Here is a 15,074-nt window from a genome sequence, read left to right on the forward strand (position 1 = left end):
TTTCACAGCAATTACTTAATTGATGTTCACCAGGGTTTAGTTGGAGAAAGCTTGGGACTATGTATGGGTAGTCTTTAGATTATAGCCATATTTAATTTGCACTATCTGTTATCTTCCGTCATGGTGGGGGGGGGGTCACTGAGAGTGGAGAAAAATGAGAGTACTGCCTTGTAATTTTCCTTCTGATAAGTATCTTGCCAGATAGTCCAGTTTGTGAGTGGGAAGATAATTCAGGGTGTTAACTGGCCAGCAAAAGGCCTACTTTTTTGGGTAAAGTTGTTTGGATATTGTTTAAGGGTTTTGAAGTTATTTGGGGGGATAGAGGTTGGAGGGCCAGGGAATTGATAGCATTACAATAAATTTGCCTACTCTTGAGGATTTAAGAAAGTATAGCCAAATGCCTGAATGTTCAGTGATTTATCATTTACTAATGGTTATCTAATTTCTACATGTTGGGTTTGCTTTTCTTTTAAATTCTTCACCCTTACGGTCTTAAGGATATTGATTGATCAGTGTGTACTGTAGATGAACAAATGTTCCATGTATACATTTGATATGCCTTAAGTTTTGGTTGAGAGTTATACTAAACATCTTTTCACCTTTTTTATGAGACCAGATAGCTATTCTATTTGTTAGTATGGTTAAATATGTTAATGTGTTATGTTCCTATAAATAAACTGAGGAGATTTGGAAGAAATAAAACCACTGGATGCCAAAAAGAAGTGACAATCAGATTGTAGTGAGGACATAAAAGCCAAGAGAGTTACTTGCAATGTTTGATTTAAACTAACTCAGTTCAGCATGCTGGATTGCACTTACATCCTTCACAAAATTAACAGGCGCTGGAGCAATGAATACTCAGTAAAGGTAAATCTGAAACTACATTTGTACATCTGAAGTGGAAATTTCCTAAAATTGGTGTTTTTGGAGTGTAGATTAATTATAGTTGTTCAAACTGTGCTGACCTTCTTATGCAGCTGACCCCGAAAGCATACTGTGAGAAATTACCCTATTTTTGCCTGCCTGATTTTGCTGGCTTTAGGACTCTGTGCACTGTACCAGTGCTGGACAGTACATTTACTATGCATTGGAACTCCCTTGTTGGCCTTTGTAATGACCCTTGTCATCGTCGGCATGCTTGGATGGAGCTCTACTGGGTTCTCTGAAGATATGCAGGCTTCACTGATGGACATGCTGAGGTTGGGGAGTAAACATGCCAGGCATGACAACTTGGAGCAAATTGTAAGAAATCACTAGGAGACAGAGAACAGGGAAATCAACACTTGCATTGGAAAATGCTACTTCCAAGGCTGGGGATACCTCACATCAATCTGATTGCTGCATGTGGCATAAAATGCTAAATCACGCCCCTAGTAACCTCATCTCCATTCATTAGGATATGCTCCTTGAATAGAGATTGATCAGGGACCTTTGTATAGACTCTTGCCCAGTTGCCATTGATACCATATGTAGTTTGCAAAATGTGCCGGTACCCATTACAGCTATACTCATTTGTCCCACATAGCACTACAGCTATGGTTCTTGTTCATACTGGAAATCTTGATTCATCTTGTATCCGAGATACCCCATCAACTGAGCGTAGTCAGAAGCATTGTTTGAATCTACATTCCAATCGGCAATCTCTAAATTCAGCAGTTTAGCATCTGAAATTTTGGAGTATTGTTTCCCTCTAACTTCCAAACTGTATGTCTCTTCACAAAGGAATCATGTTGCCTAACTACAAGGCTTGTAGCACTTCTCTTCACCTTCATCTGCACCTGCTTAATGCTTCTCTTCATGACATTTCTCACTGTCTTTCAAGATTTGCAAAATCAGCCATGGCTTATACCTCCGTACAAGTACATTTTGTGCCTACGTCACTTCTTAACAGATAATGCTTATCTATTTTTAGAAATCTAGTTATATAGGTGCTATGGAAGAGCTGAAAAGATTTATTTTACCCAAAATCATGCCTGTGCCTTCTTGGGATCTAAATTTTGCCCTAACAAGATTAATGGGCTCACTGCTTGATCCATTATACATCTGTTTTTCCAACAACTCACATGGAAGGATGGCTTTCTAGCAACAGAAACTTATTTCTGCAGCTTTAGTCCACTATAGGCAATGTCCTCTGTAGAGTGAGTCTTGCATGTATGTTAGCTGTCATAGTAGTGCTAAGCTACCAAAAATGGAGTCTCCTTTTCATATCAATCAGTCCATTGTGGCACCAATATTTTTACCAATCCACAAACTTTTGCAAATTAATTGTAACACACACTTGGTGTTAGACAGTTACCTGTGTCCCACATTGGTTATAGTTGTCCACTTTACGGGAAACAAAATCGCCTTCTTTCCATTTCCGTGCAATATTTCGGAAATCGAATTTCAAAGGCAGGTATTGACCAGTGGTTGTTGAATGCATTCAGATTTGGTATGCTAAAGTGAAAGAAACACTTAAAGGTAGTACATAAGCACACTCTACTAATTAGAAGAGAACCACCTTGACTTTTCTGGGGACTATAATCCAGTATTTTCCACATACTATATTCTATTGTGAGTAATTCTGATGTATAAAATCTAAGTGTGTACTAACACCTTCATTTTCTTCTGTGCTACCATCTGTGTCAGGAACAGTAAGCATTGTTTCCGTTATGTTGGTATCCCAAGGCAGGGACGCAGGATATTAGGCCAAAGCCATGGTGACTGTGCTTAAAAAAAAAATCTTGTATTTTGATTGTTCAACAAAATTCTTGACTGTAAAAACAATAAGTCTTGAATGCTCCATAATTTGTAGAATTGTTTGTTCAGAACAAAAAGACTTCTAGGCATTACAGAGGCTAAAGCTTCTTCATCTAGATTCTAGAAAATATCTCACATTTAAAAAACCTGTAAAAATGCGGAGAGGCGGTTAGAAAATAAATTAGTTTGAACATGAGAGCAGAAATTATCCAAGTGTGAATGCAAATAGAAAAGCTTCACGTATCTCCCTTAACTTGATAGTTTTATATTTGTTTACCTTAAAAACAAGCAAAGATTGATTCACGCCTTGTGAACTATTACTACTGTTCTGGGAAACATTCCATTAGGTGGCATCTGCAAAGCAACTACTTGGATATCTGTTCATTCATTTATGAAACACCATACATTCATCAAATCAACGGTGTTACTATACATGCCAAACACGTTAATTAAGTTGCCAAAACCATCTTACAATATTATTTATTACTGCTTCCATTACATTCTGCATGTCACTGTTTTAATGGAGTAAGGTTACTGCTTTACACTCGCTGCATAGCATGCAACCTACTACTACAGATGCCATAAAGGGAAAACATTAACTGTACCAATTGGCTGGTTCATTGTTGTAGTGTAAGTTGTCATTCAACCATCCTCCACCCTGAAGAGCTTGGATGGTTTACCAAATGCTTCAATACTACTTGCATCTTTACCTCCAATAAGCTCAGCACACACAGATTAACTTTCAAATGAGTAAAAAATATCAAAATCGGAGGTGTAGTCTGTCCTTGTGCATAGTCTGTTCCAAAGGCGTGATCAGAAATCGTTCTATGCATACTCAAATGCAAAAGAAGAACGTTAAAGAAAAAAAACTATTTGTAAAATTAAAAACTCAAAACTACATGGTAGGAGATTGCACAACATGTGAAATTACAACTCTACATGGCTCAAGTGGAGTGTTAGTCTTGTCATATTTTCTTTACCTCTACTATTTTGCTCTAGCCCAACATATCCGGTGAATTCCTGTACTGAACAGTTCCACTTCATGGGGTGCAAACACAAGCTATCAGTATACACAATCCTAATAACCTGAACTCCCACACAGTCCACCCCAGCCAACTTTAGGGAAGGAGTTACGCATGAAAGTTGTAGGATGGAAGAAAAGTATTATGATATCTAAAGTACTTAACATTGTTCCCTATAGAGGTCAGGAACCTGAAATTGGTTAGCAATTTTAATCAGCCCTTGAAAACTATCACAGGCTTTGAGCGTTGAGATTGCCACTTGTAAAGCCAGCTTTTTCGAAGCCCGTGCCAAAAAGATTTTTTCAGACGTATGCACAGACCTTAACAAATGCTTCACGTATGTACCTTTTTTGATTTGGTAGGATTAAAGCAATGAAGATCTCTGACCCCAGTGCCCTGTGATATTTTTATTCCCTTCTGGTTCCCATGGATAATGTGACAATTGCACTAGTGCAAATACACTTATCAAAATGAATGTTGGGTTGTGTGAAAGAAAGACTGATCAAATGACCGCAACAACCTATAATCAAGGTAGAGAGGTCTCCTTAAGCGTTTTATTATATTATCCGGCAACCCAGTTTAGAATACCGGCGGAGTGGCCCAAAACATGAACTATGGACACCCATGGGTCAAGCACTAATAGGAAGAGCCCTGTGGGGTATAAGTCGAATTAGCCCATGTCCCATGTAAGTGAGTGCCCCGCTCAGTACATCCAGAGGGCTATTGTAAAATCAGCACCAGGAAACACTTAACAACTGTTACTTCTTTCACATCCAGTGACATCTATAAAGGGATCCCCCCATTTACTAGTACAGGTCCTTTTGTACAATAGAAAACTAAATACAAAAGAAATAATGTGTGTGATCCACGTAGGACTGTACCACAGCCTTGTGGTCATAAAGATGTCAAAGGGTGGGGGACAAACGGGTAAATATTAATTAAGACGGGACAGTGGATACCTCTTCAGCACTGCATAGCTAGGACTCTCCTCTTCAGGGATAGGAGCATAGAGTGACATGCTGGGAAGGCTGGGTAAAAAAAACTGTAACCTAAAGAGTAGTTGTAAGGTTAGTGTGGGCTACTCCTGAGTTTACAGTCCAGGACCATTAATTGAGGGACATCTCCACTGAGTCCGTCAGTGAATGATGTAAATTAAAATGCCTGGATATGTATTGACTGATTTTTATAAGACTGTTAATAACTTTTGCAGATTGAGTAACAGGGGCATGGGGGTATGATGGAATTTTTTAGGATCATACAATCTGGTCTAAGGGGACAGCTATGATTGCATTTCATAGTAAAGCAAACCATTAAACCGCACTAGTATCAACATATAAAGTGCTTCACAACATAGCTTCAGGCCCTCATTCACAATAGTTTCACGAAAACAACAAACTGTGTTAACCCTCGTTTTTCTCGTCCCTTTGCCTATCTAGCCTCCGTCACCAGTTTTCTGTTTGGTTTTACATGAGAAGCTACTTCTCATGAGACCTAGCTTGTACCGCTGTTGGTGCAGTTCCTAGGAAAAGCTTGCATAAAAGTATAGAATATAGAGGTGAAAGACTGAAAGATGAATCAGAAAATAATGTAACTGTAGCTAGCAGAACTAATTTCTTTCTGGTGATCTAGAGGGCTTTACATCAAATACAGCTATCCCTCTCATCCAATAAATAAGCTCCTGAATGAAGGAAGTGAAAGACTTGCATTCAAAATAATAAATAAAAAAACTTGAATGTTCACCCACAAACACTCCAACCGCCAGGAGTGGGGGATACAATGGTCAACATAGTTGACGGGACACTGCCAGCCAACTTCCAACATCCTCCCCCATAGCTCTAGCCCTGCTGCTAAATGTATGTTATTTCACACAGTCCATGAGGCATTATGGAGTCGTGCAGTGTTGTGGGACATAATGCCAACGATAATGTTTTCTGCACAATACAGTACAAGCCACTTCAAATTTCTGCCAGATATAGTGAATCACACATCAAGACATAATGCCCTGTACAATGGTTTATCCCTAGATTAATTAATTGATGCTGAGACTGTTTGAAGAATGTGAAATTTCCAAATGACATTAATGCAGTGAATTATCAAACTCTTGGTATTCTGGACTGTGACAAGGATAGTATCTTATTTCTTACTTTCCGTCAGCACCTTTATACTACCATTTTCCTCTACAACTGCACTCTTCATGTTTTAGGCAAGAATTTGTAGCTGCCTATGTGAATTACGTCTTCAATCACTCGGTGGAAGAGTCATTTGCAGCATTCTCAAGTGGTTTCTTGAAGGTGTGTGGTGGAAAGGTGCTTGAACTCTTCCAACCATCCGAACTGAGAGCTATGGTCGTGGGGAACAACAACTACAATTGGCAAGAACTAGAGGAGGTAAGCAAAGGACCTTTACCTATCTGTGTTCATTTGGAACAGACAACACATTGGGGTTCATACTGTTCTGTTACACAATAGTGGGGCATAGATTTGTGCCAGTAAGTCAGAATAATACATTTTTTGCTATTTAGTCAAGTTAGTGCAAGTTAGTGCCAGTCTGTCAACATCTTTATTATGCCATTCTTCTCAATATTCAGCCAGTTCACGATGTATGTATGTGTTTCCATATTTAATTTCAGTTGAAGGGAAACTAAAACCAGAGCTACTCAGTCACAATTTGCTTCTTCTCTCACACACAATCACACAGATGATATTGCAAGCGACATTAACATTGATATTATCGTGACATCACTAAAGCCGCTCATCACCCCAGTGTCCCTCAAGTGTAGGGCATGGCCTTCAGCTGCGCATGTCGAGCTCTGCCTTGGCCCAGTGCTCAGCCCCTCCCTCCCTTCCAAAATCCTACCGGCATGGCCTTCTCTCTGGAGTGTTCTGGGTGTAGGGCTGGAACTTCAGCCCCCCTTTTTCAGAGAAGTCAGGCTTGACCATTCTCGAAGTTCAGAACAGTCTTGGTGCAGGATCTGGCCTTCATCCAGTTTCTGCATGCAGGAGCCCTTCCTGCAGAGCCTTCTAGGTTCAGTGTTTGAATATACTCAGTACTTTCTGGACGCTGGGCTTGGCACTCTTTAATTAACTCCCTTTTCTTCAGTGACCATTGGGCTCATCCTTGTGCTATGCCAGCTAGGTGCTTAATGCAGAGCATGGCTTTCGGCTTGGGCCTGTGCTCATCAGCACTTCCTTCTTTGACTACTGGGTACAGTCTTCAACGGTACGCAGCAGGCAGTGCCACTGCTTCTGTAAGCTTTTAGTGGAGCAGTTAGTCTTTTCAACAACATCTAGATGTCTTTTCAAAAGGTGCATATAGAATCAAGACTGTATTTACAGTATCATGTAACCGATGTGTATAAGAGCAATGATGTGCAGTCTCAGTGATGTTATCAGTGATGTCAATGAAGATGATATATGTGATATCAGTGATATCATTTGTGCAAAGTGACATTGTGAGCAGAGTCTTGGGGGAGAATTCGACATACCTCACTAAAATAGAGAATGTTAGTGTCTTTGAAGTTTTTGATCATAACGTTCACATCACTTCAACTGCTTATCTTTTAGGGAGTTTCTGTTTTGTATGAAAGCTTTTGCCTTTTGAGTAACTAACAAACACTTTCCTTTAACTGTTTAGTTTTGCTGTTATGGCCTCTTTGGCAGCCCTACTTAGGGAGAGGGAATATGCTTTATTGAATTCTTTCCAGCCTTGTCGAAGGGCAAGATGTAAGGTGCACATTATTCCCAATAGGGCAGGAGGGAACGGAAACTTCTTCAACTGGCATCCTCCACTCCACCCAGTCCGGCTTTCGTGCTAACATGAGCACGGAGACGGCACTGCTAGAGGTGTCGGAAGCGATCAAGGAAGTTCAGGATAAGGGAGGAAAGGCTCTGCTGGTGTTCAGATCTGTCGGCGGCCTTTGACACCGTTCCTCATGACCGCCTCTTGGCTAGACTCTTGGAGATTGGGTTAGGGGGAACGGTGTTCAGATGGTTTGAGTCTTTTCTCTCGAATCGTCAACAGACGGTCTGGGCCCCGCCTTTTTCGGCCGCAGTACCGCCATTGGAGGTTGGAGTCCCCCAGGGGTCGATTCTAAGTCCCACCCTTTTTAACATTTATATGTCCCCTTTGGCGGTGCTGGCCGAGGCGTGTGGTGCCCAGATCGTCTTACGCTGATGACACCCACCTTCTTTTCACCTGTGGCAAGAATAGGGTCTTTGATGGAGAGCTGATTAAGAACTGTCTGGGTGCTGTGTTCGGCTGGTTTCATATAAACCAGCTGAAATGCAACCCAGATAAATCTGAGGTCCTTTTTTTTGGGTGCCCTCCTGACCCTTGTTGGAAGTCCTGGTGGCCGGCTGACATCCACCCCCCCCTCTGTGGAGACGGGGTTGGCAAAGAACCTGGGAGTCAAGATGGACACTGATTTGTCCCTTAAACCGCATATCCTGGGCCTTGTGGGTCAATGTTTCAGGATACTGAGAATGCTCAGGAAATTCCTTCCTTTTTTGCCCATTGCCCACAGGAAAAGTACAGTGCAGGCGTTGGTGGGTTCGAGCCTTGATTACGCTAATGTACTCTACCTCGGCCTCCCTGATTATCTTCTCGCACGTCTGCAGGTAGTGCAGAATTCGGCCGCTCGCGCCATCTTCGGCCTTGGCAGGAGGTCCCATGCTGCGGGCCTGCTGAAATCCCTCCACTGGCTTCCGATACGGAAACGCATCGAGTTTAAGACGCTGACCTTGGCATTTAGGGCACTTCATGGCTCTGGTGCAGGCTATCTAAGGAAGCGGTTGGGACTTTATATTCCATGCAGAGCACTTCGCTCTGCGTCCCTTTCACTGGCCACTATCCCGGCAGTCAGGCGCGCTCGCATTGGGGGCCGCTCTTTTGGTTATCTTGCTCCCCGAGCCTGGAATGCACTGCCATTGTCACTTAGGACATGTGGGACCCTTCTGTCCTTTAGGAAGGAGCTGAAGACGTGGTTGTTCTGCAATTAACTCCCCTCGGCCGTGATGGTTGTGTTGTGTTGGGTCTGACAGCGCCGGGACACTCGGTCCGAGTAGCTGAGCGCTTAATAAAACTCGTTATGACATAACTGGCTTTGCCTTGGCAGACAGATAACACTCCAATCCCCCACCCACCACCCACAGCAGGCTACCCTGAGATCTTGTCTCTGAGAACTGTCAGCTGCACCAATGTCTATAGATTGGAGTTCTCATGCTCCTGCATGAGAGCTCTAATCTTTAGACATTGGTCCAGCTGAAAGTTGCCTTAGTCTCAGGAGACTGGAGGAGCTGTTAAATGCCCTGAAGAAGCTTGACGCTGACATATTACAGTGTTAAGTTGCTGTTGCAGTCCTCCTCCTACATCATTTGGCTGGATCAATGTGACCAGGACCTCTGATAGTGGTTTCCCTTTCCATTTAGCAGTAGGATTAGAAGAAACATTTTGGTGCCTATTGCGATTTACAGAAGCAACAATAGTTGTGTATATTTTGAAAAGCAATATGCTTAGTTGTCCTCGCAGGCATGCCATTATCTTCTTTGTGCCAGTTTCTTGTGAAGGAGGAAGACTAGGCAAGCGGAGAGCTTTCTGGATGCCCGAAAAGTAAACACTGCAGGGATTGACATCTTCTGCAGCACAACATTTTCAACCAAAATAAATAAAAGTTGGTGGAAGTGCATGGACATAATGTCCCCTGTAAACAAAATGGGAAAAAAAGGAAATATGTATGTGGTGTGCTCTCGAGAGCTACTAGCAATAACGAAAGGTTATAAGGCCATAAATGCTTGGGGGGGGCATAGCTAACCGCCAAGCATGGTGGCCACATCTTAACAGAGCTCCCGGCTGGAACACGGAATATCATGTCTTTACAGACGAACCTGGGGGCCACTCTACTGTAACTTTCCCCTATACGACGGTGGGGTAGCAGGGATCGATCGACTGCACTACCAACCCTGTGGAGCCCCGCGATCACCGGGGAAAGCCTTGAAAACCTGACACCGCACTCCCTGGCCTAGCGAAGCTGAGGGGTGCAGCATAACAGGAGACGGCAGCCGGAGGCCGTTCAACGATCGCGGTACGGAGCGGCTCTGCGCGACTATGTAGTCTGCCCCCTGCGAACCTTGGACCTTCCAGGAGATGTGTGCACCATTGACTGGCGGCGGGGGTGGGTGCCCCTGTACCGGACGGACCTTACCGTAACACCTGTGCTGCAGTGTGACGCACTTTCCCTATTGTGTTGGGGACTGCTCCGAGGGTCGCTGATTGAACACGGGGCCCTACAGCGGAAAAACAATTGCTGATCCTACCTTGCCGGAGCCGCCGACTCCCCAGAGGTGCCTGCACATAGCCCGGTGAGGTGGTGCATTCACACACCAGGTCAGCTGCGTCACTGGGCCTTGCCTGCAGCGGTGTGTTAACTGCCTCCCTGCGGGCGTTGGGGCCTGCGCACCAATACTGCTGGTGTGTCCTCCTTGAGGGGCAGGTCTGTCCTCTCTTGGCCCTTGCTCCCGGATTGCAGCGGCACACAGAGTATACTCGTTCACTGGCACTGAGGTGAGGCAGTATGTGTGACTGAAACTCAAGGGAGGTCCTTAATCCTTTGAAATTTAACTGCCGCTCTGTCCCCCACTGTTGAAGCAGTTAAGGCCGGGTCCTCGTAATCTACTTGAATAGTGGGCAGACTGAGACAAATAATCTACTGCCTCATCCTTTAATCAGCAGCAGGCTATAGCGCTAATGACTGTGTCCCCATACTTGGATTGGAATGACTGTTGGAGTGCTTCTCTTGCCTCGGCCCCTTCGGGCTCTGAACCACTACTGCATGGCTGGCTGCTTGCCCGCCCTGAATGGCCTGAGCGACGTGTCCCTCAATAAAGCACAGTCCTGACTACTTTTACTATTGTCTGGGGTTATTTGGATCACCCGTTGTGGCGCTGTGGCCCCCTCTTGGTATTACGAAGGACTCTTAGTGCATACCTGAGGAGTTGTTTGAGTGGATAACTGAGGGTCCTTGTGGTTCATGGTGCAACTGGTGGACCGTTAGCTGGCTGCTCTCCGCTGGTCCTGCCCTCCAGACTGGGTCAGACCGACTTCACTACGCAGCACGAGTGAGGTTCTCTTAGCCTAGTGTGTTATTTACGATGGCTGGTTGGCGCAACAAGTTAAATAGGTAGGTCACGGCCCTGTCTTGCATGACCCCTACGGACTACACCAGTTACAGTATATGGCTCAACTCTTGTCACCCTTCTAAGACCACGCCGCCACTCTAGCTTGGCTCATTGATGCAAACACTGGATCAGCCTTTTTGCCTTAGGACCGCAACTGGGCGGCCTTTCTTACTCTAGTATTGCTCCACAAGCATTGTGATGGGACGTACAAAGGAAGAGCAACCTGACTTGCCTGCCACAGAAACACACTTCAGGGGGATTGCAACTCGGCCTCTCAAACATCATTAATAAGTTGTGTCCCACCGATGGCCATGTCACCCCCTCCTGATAAGTTGGACCAAATTCTCCTTGAAATCAGGAACTCTCGCCAATCTATCGAGCAACAACTTGGCACTCTTACCTCTGGCCTTACCCTCCTGCATGCAATAATAAACTCTCTGACACGGTCAAAGATCATGCACAGACACTGCTGGACCCCGTACCACAACATAAGGAACACTCTGTTCAGTTGTCACAAATGCAAAAGCAGGCGACTACTCTTCTCGACAGATGCAGAAGGGCGGGCCAGACGCAATAATGTCCGCATTATTGGGCTGCTGGAACGTTCAGAAGGCCCCAACACGACCCAGTTAGTTGAAAAATGGCTGAAGGATCATGTAGCCCCAGAAGGTCTTTCTCATACTTTGTGTGGAACGTGCACATCGAATCCCTATGGGCAGGCGAACTGCAGGAATGCCACCCAGACCACTTATAGCCTGTATCCTTAATTATAGGGACCGTGACCATTTACTACAAAAAGCCAGAGAAAATGCTCTTATTCAGTATGAAAATACCCGGATCTCTCTTTACCCAGACTATACAGTGCAAGTGCAACGTCAAAGAGCTTCCTAGCAACCACTCAAACGGAAACTTCAGGCCCTCAATCCGAAATATGCACTATTGTTCCCGGCATGATTGAAGATTATTTACGATCAGAAAGCCTACTTTTTTTTATTGCCCTGAGACACCAAATGCTTGGCTTGAATCCACTCTACCCTCCCAGGCTCTGGACCAAATAGATCAACAACTACGACGAGTTTAGACACAAACAAACAAGCCTGGGTCCCATCACAGAAGGAGAACACCAACACTGTCCACTAAAAAACCATCACCGGAGCAGGCCTTAATGGAACAGTAGTCTGTGCTGGCGGTGGCTGCCTCCATGCGTGACCCCACACAAGTCACATCCCCAGAACATTCTGATAACACGATGCAGTCGGACTCTGAGAGCAATGATATCTTGTTTCCTTCGATTACCCCGCCAATTGTAAAGGACTTATTTTGCTGAAGTTGCATATCGATCCCTGTGGATCTACCGAGATTATGGCCTTTTCTTGACCCGATGATGGGAAGTACGACGTTATTAATGTACTCCTAACCTTTTGGGGGTTTTTTCTCCCCAGGTTTCTGTTTAGTATAACATACTATAGGGTCCCACCATGAGTGTAGCTCTGAATGTAATTGTTAGGGCATGCACGGTATAGGACCCACCCCACCCCCCCTGCAGTTACTGCATTGTATGACCGTTTGGAATTAGTAAATTTCGGCATAGGTTTGGACCAGCAGAAGTTGATTGTTGGCCCTAGTATTGGATGTTATATTTCATGGAGGGATTCTTGGTTCCTGGTCCACCCTATGCCACGCAATGTATTGTATTCCTCAAATTTCCCTAGGGCACTCCTTTGTATTGGTTTGATGCTGTATGGCCGTGTTAGGCAAATTCAAAATACTGACAGGAATGTGCGGGGAATGGGATCAGCCCACAAACGTCACAGACTTTATGCCCAGCTGAATAGGCAAAAATTCCAACTAGCTCTTATTCACGAAACACATTTAACTAATTCAGAAGTCAGCAAAATGCGCAAACAATGGAAAGGACAAATTGTTAACACCTCTTACTCCGCCTTCGCCAGAAGGTCACTTGTTTGGTTTCGGAATGGGTTTCCCTTTGTGTTAATGGAACAACGGATAGATACAGCAGGGCGTTATGTACTTTTAAATACATAAAACAATATCCACGGGTCTAAGCAGACTGTTAGAACCACAAAAGACCTAAAAACAGTAACCATTAACCTATATACCTATAACAGGCTACAGAAGGAAAAGTCCTATAAAAGTACAGATTCTCATCACTCACCAATGGTGACATGCTTCATCATCTGGGTCTCCTCCAAGTGTCACACTTGTGGCACTAAAGGCTACAACCCTCTCAAAGGAAAAGAGGAAAGGAGAGCTTGCTGATGTTTTTTTTTTTTGTAAAAGCGATACAAATTTGAGCGCTAAAGCACGCTATATTTTAGACCTACAGACCTGTTGTCCCAGATTGTTGAGTCTACGTACCTCGGGAAAACATTGTCTGACCATAAACCGCTTGAAATAATACTTGAATGAGAGAGGGTTCTCACTCCTGTCCCAACTTGGCAGCTATGGCCACATACTCTGGAGGACGGGGTTTTACGAAACACACTAGGTACTGCTATTACTAATTACTTTGCGGAAAACGAAGAATCTGCACCCTCCCGCTTAGTCGAATGGGATGCATTTAAAACAGTGATTAGAGACACAGCTATAGGGGCCACCTTGGCCGTGCCAAATTGCAGCTGCAACCTGAAGAGGGAGAACTTGGAGCCCCAGATTTTCGAGCTTATTGCATGGCCAGTCAACTACAGTGGTTATCTTATTGGCTAGCAGGACAATACATCTAGGAAATTGATTATACTCCTCAGCTTTTTAACCAGGCACTCTTCACACTTTACTCTTGCCATTCGCCAAGATTTCACCCTCAGTTCCCCCTTTGCTCAAGACAGCCTTAATGTACTGGAAGAAGGCCTGCAATACACCAAAAGGGCCCCAACCATAACCTCTCCTAATATCCCATTGCTTGTGATACCAACTGCGAATGGGTTATCATCGAAAAGAGTTGTATCCCCATGGGTACAGGAAGGTGTGTCAACAATCGGAGCACTGTTCATTGAAGGCACACTAGCAGATCATGATAATTGTATCCGTACTGAGGGGGTTGCCCTGACATTGTTTCCTTCATGCCACTATCTCTCATTATGTCAAACTCCGTTGGTCCCCTGATGGGACTAAACCCCTTAAGCACAAAATAGTATATGCCATATACCTATTGGGAGAGGGACTCCACCTTACCTGCTGGCTATATAGGGATATTCGAGCACACTCAGGAATACTGCTAACTTCATTGCGAGCCAAATGGTCGCTGGAGTTGGGGGTGGGGGGAGGAGAGTGACAGATAGGAGTGGGCCTCTATTTTAGATTTTCCTAAGAAAGTATCCCGTAACTCTAAATTCAAGTACATACAGTATATGATATTACATAGGGCATACCTCACACGGCACCGTCTTAAACGCATATTCCCTAACGCACAGCTTTCCTGCCCTAGGTGTCAGGAGGCATACGCAGACCTACTCCATATGTTGTGGGGATGCCTGCACTTACGGGTGTACTGGCAAACAATCAGTTATACAGTGCAGGACGTTACTGGTACAGCTATTTGGTCTTCGGCGGACAGTTGTCTACTAGGTCTGCATAAGTGCCCCAAGAGACAGAAGAGCCAGTATAGATTCTCTGACTTGGCTGTACTCATAGCAAAACGTGCCATCACAATGAGGTGGAAGTCTGCTTCTGCCCCTACAACACTTTCTTGGCAAACTGAAATGATCCGATGGAGTACTGCAGGGAGTGCGACTATTAGGCAAGAAGAATTCCGAGGGATGTGTAGGATTCCCATTTCTCTGGAATGGGACAAAATGCTAGAAACAATTAAAGCCATAGATACACTAACTCCTCCAACATCGCAGGTCGGGTACATTCCACCCACATGTAACGCCGTACTACTCCACATCTCTTATTGCCTAAGGATTTATAAATGTTTATGCGCTATAGTTATTTGTTTTTCATTTAATTAATACAATCTTTTGATATGTTACACTGTACAGTAGTGGACCAGTGAACGAGGGGGGGGGGTCCATTTTTTTTTATAGTGTGGTAAGGTTTAGATAATTATATAGTACACGTTTTCTAATATTCGGATATTCATTTATACAAATGAACTGTCAATGTATTTTTCTTAGGCCAC

General features: G+C 44.2%; 1 protein-coding gene across 1 annotated transcript in view; it reads left to right on the forward strand.

Annotated features, from left to right (window-relative positions):
• HERC3 (HECT and RLD domain containing E3 ubiquitin protein ligase 3) overlaps window positions 1–15,074 on the forward strand; it is a 604,132-nt gene that overhangs the window by 554,557 nt on the left and 34,501 nt on the right. The window contains exon 24 of the mRNA XM_078676105.1: window positions 5,965–6,148. Coding sequence (XP_078532231.1) covers window positions 5,965–6,148 — 184 coding nt within the window. The remainder of the gene's footprint in view (window positions 1–5,964; window positions 6,149–15,074) is intronic.

The sequence above is a fragment of the Lissotriton helveticus genome, chromosome 2_1 (genome assembly GCF_964261635.1).
Source record: "Lissotriton helveticus chromosome 2_1, aLisHel1.1, whole genome shotgun sequence".
In the NCBI taxonomy this organism is placed as follows: domain Eukaryota; kingdom Metazoa; phylum Chordata; class Amphibia; order Caudata; family Salamandridae; genus Lissotriton; species Lissotriton helveticus.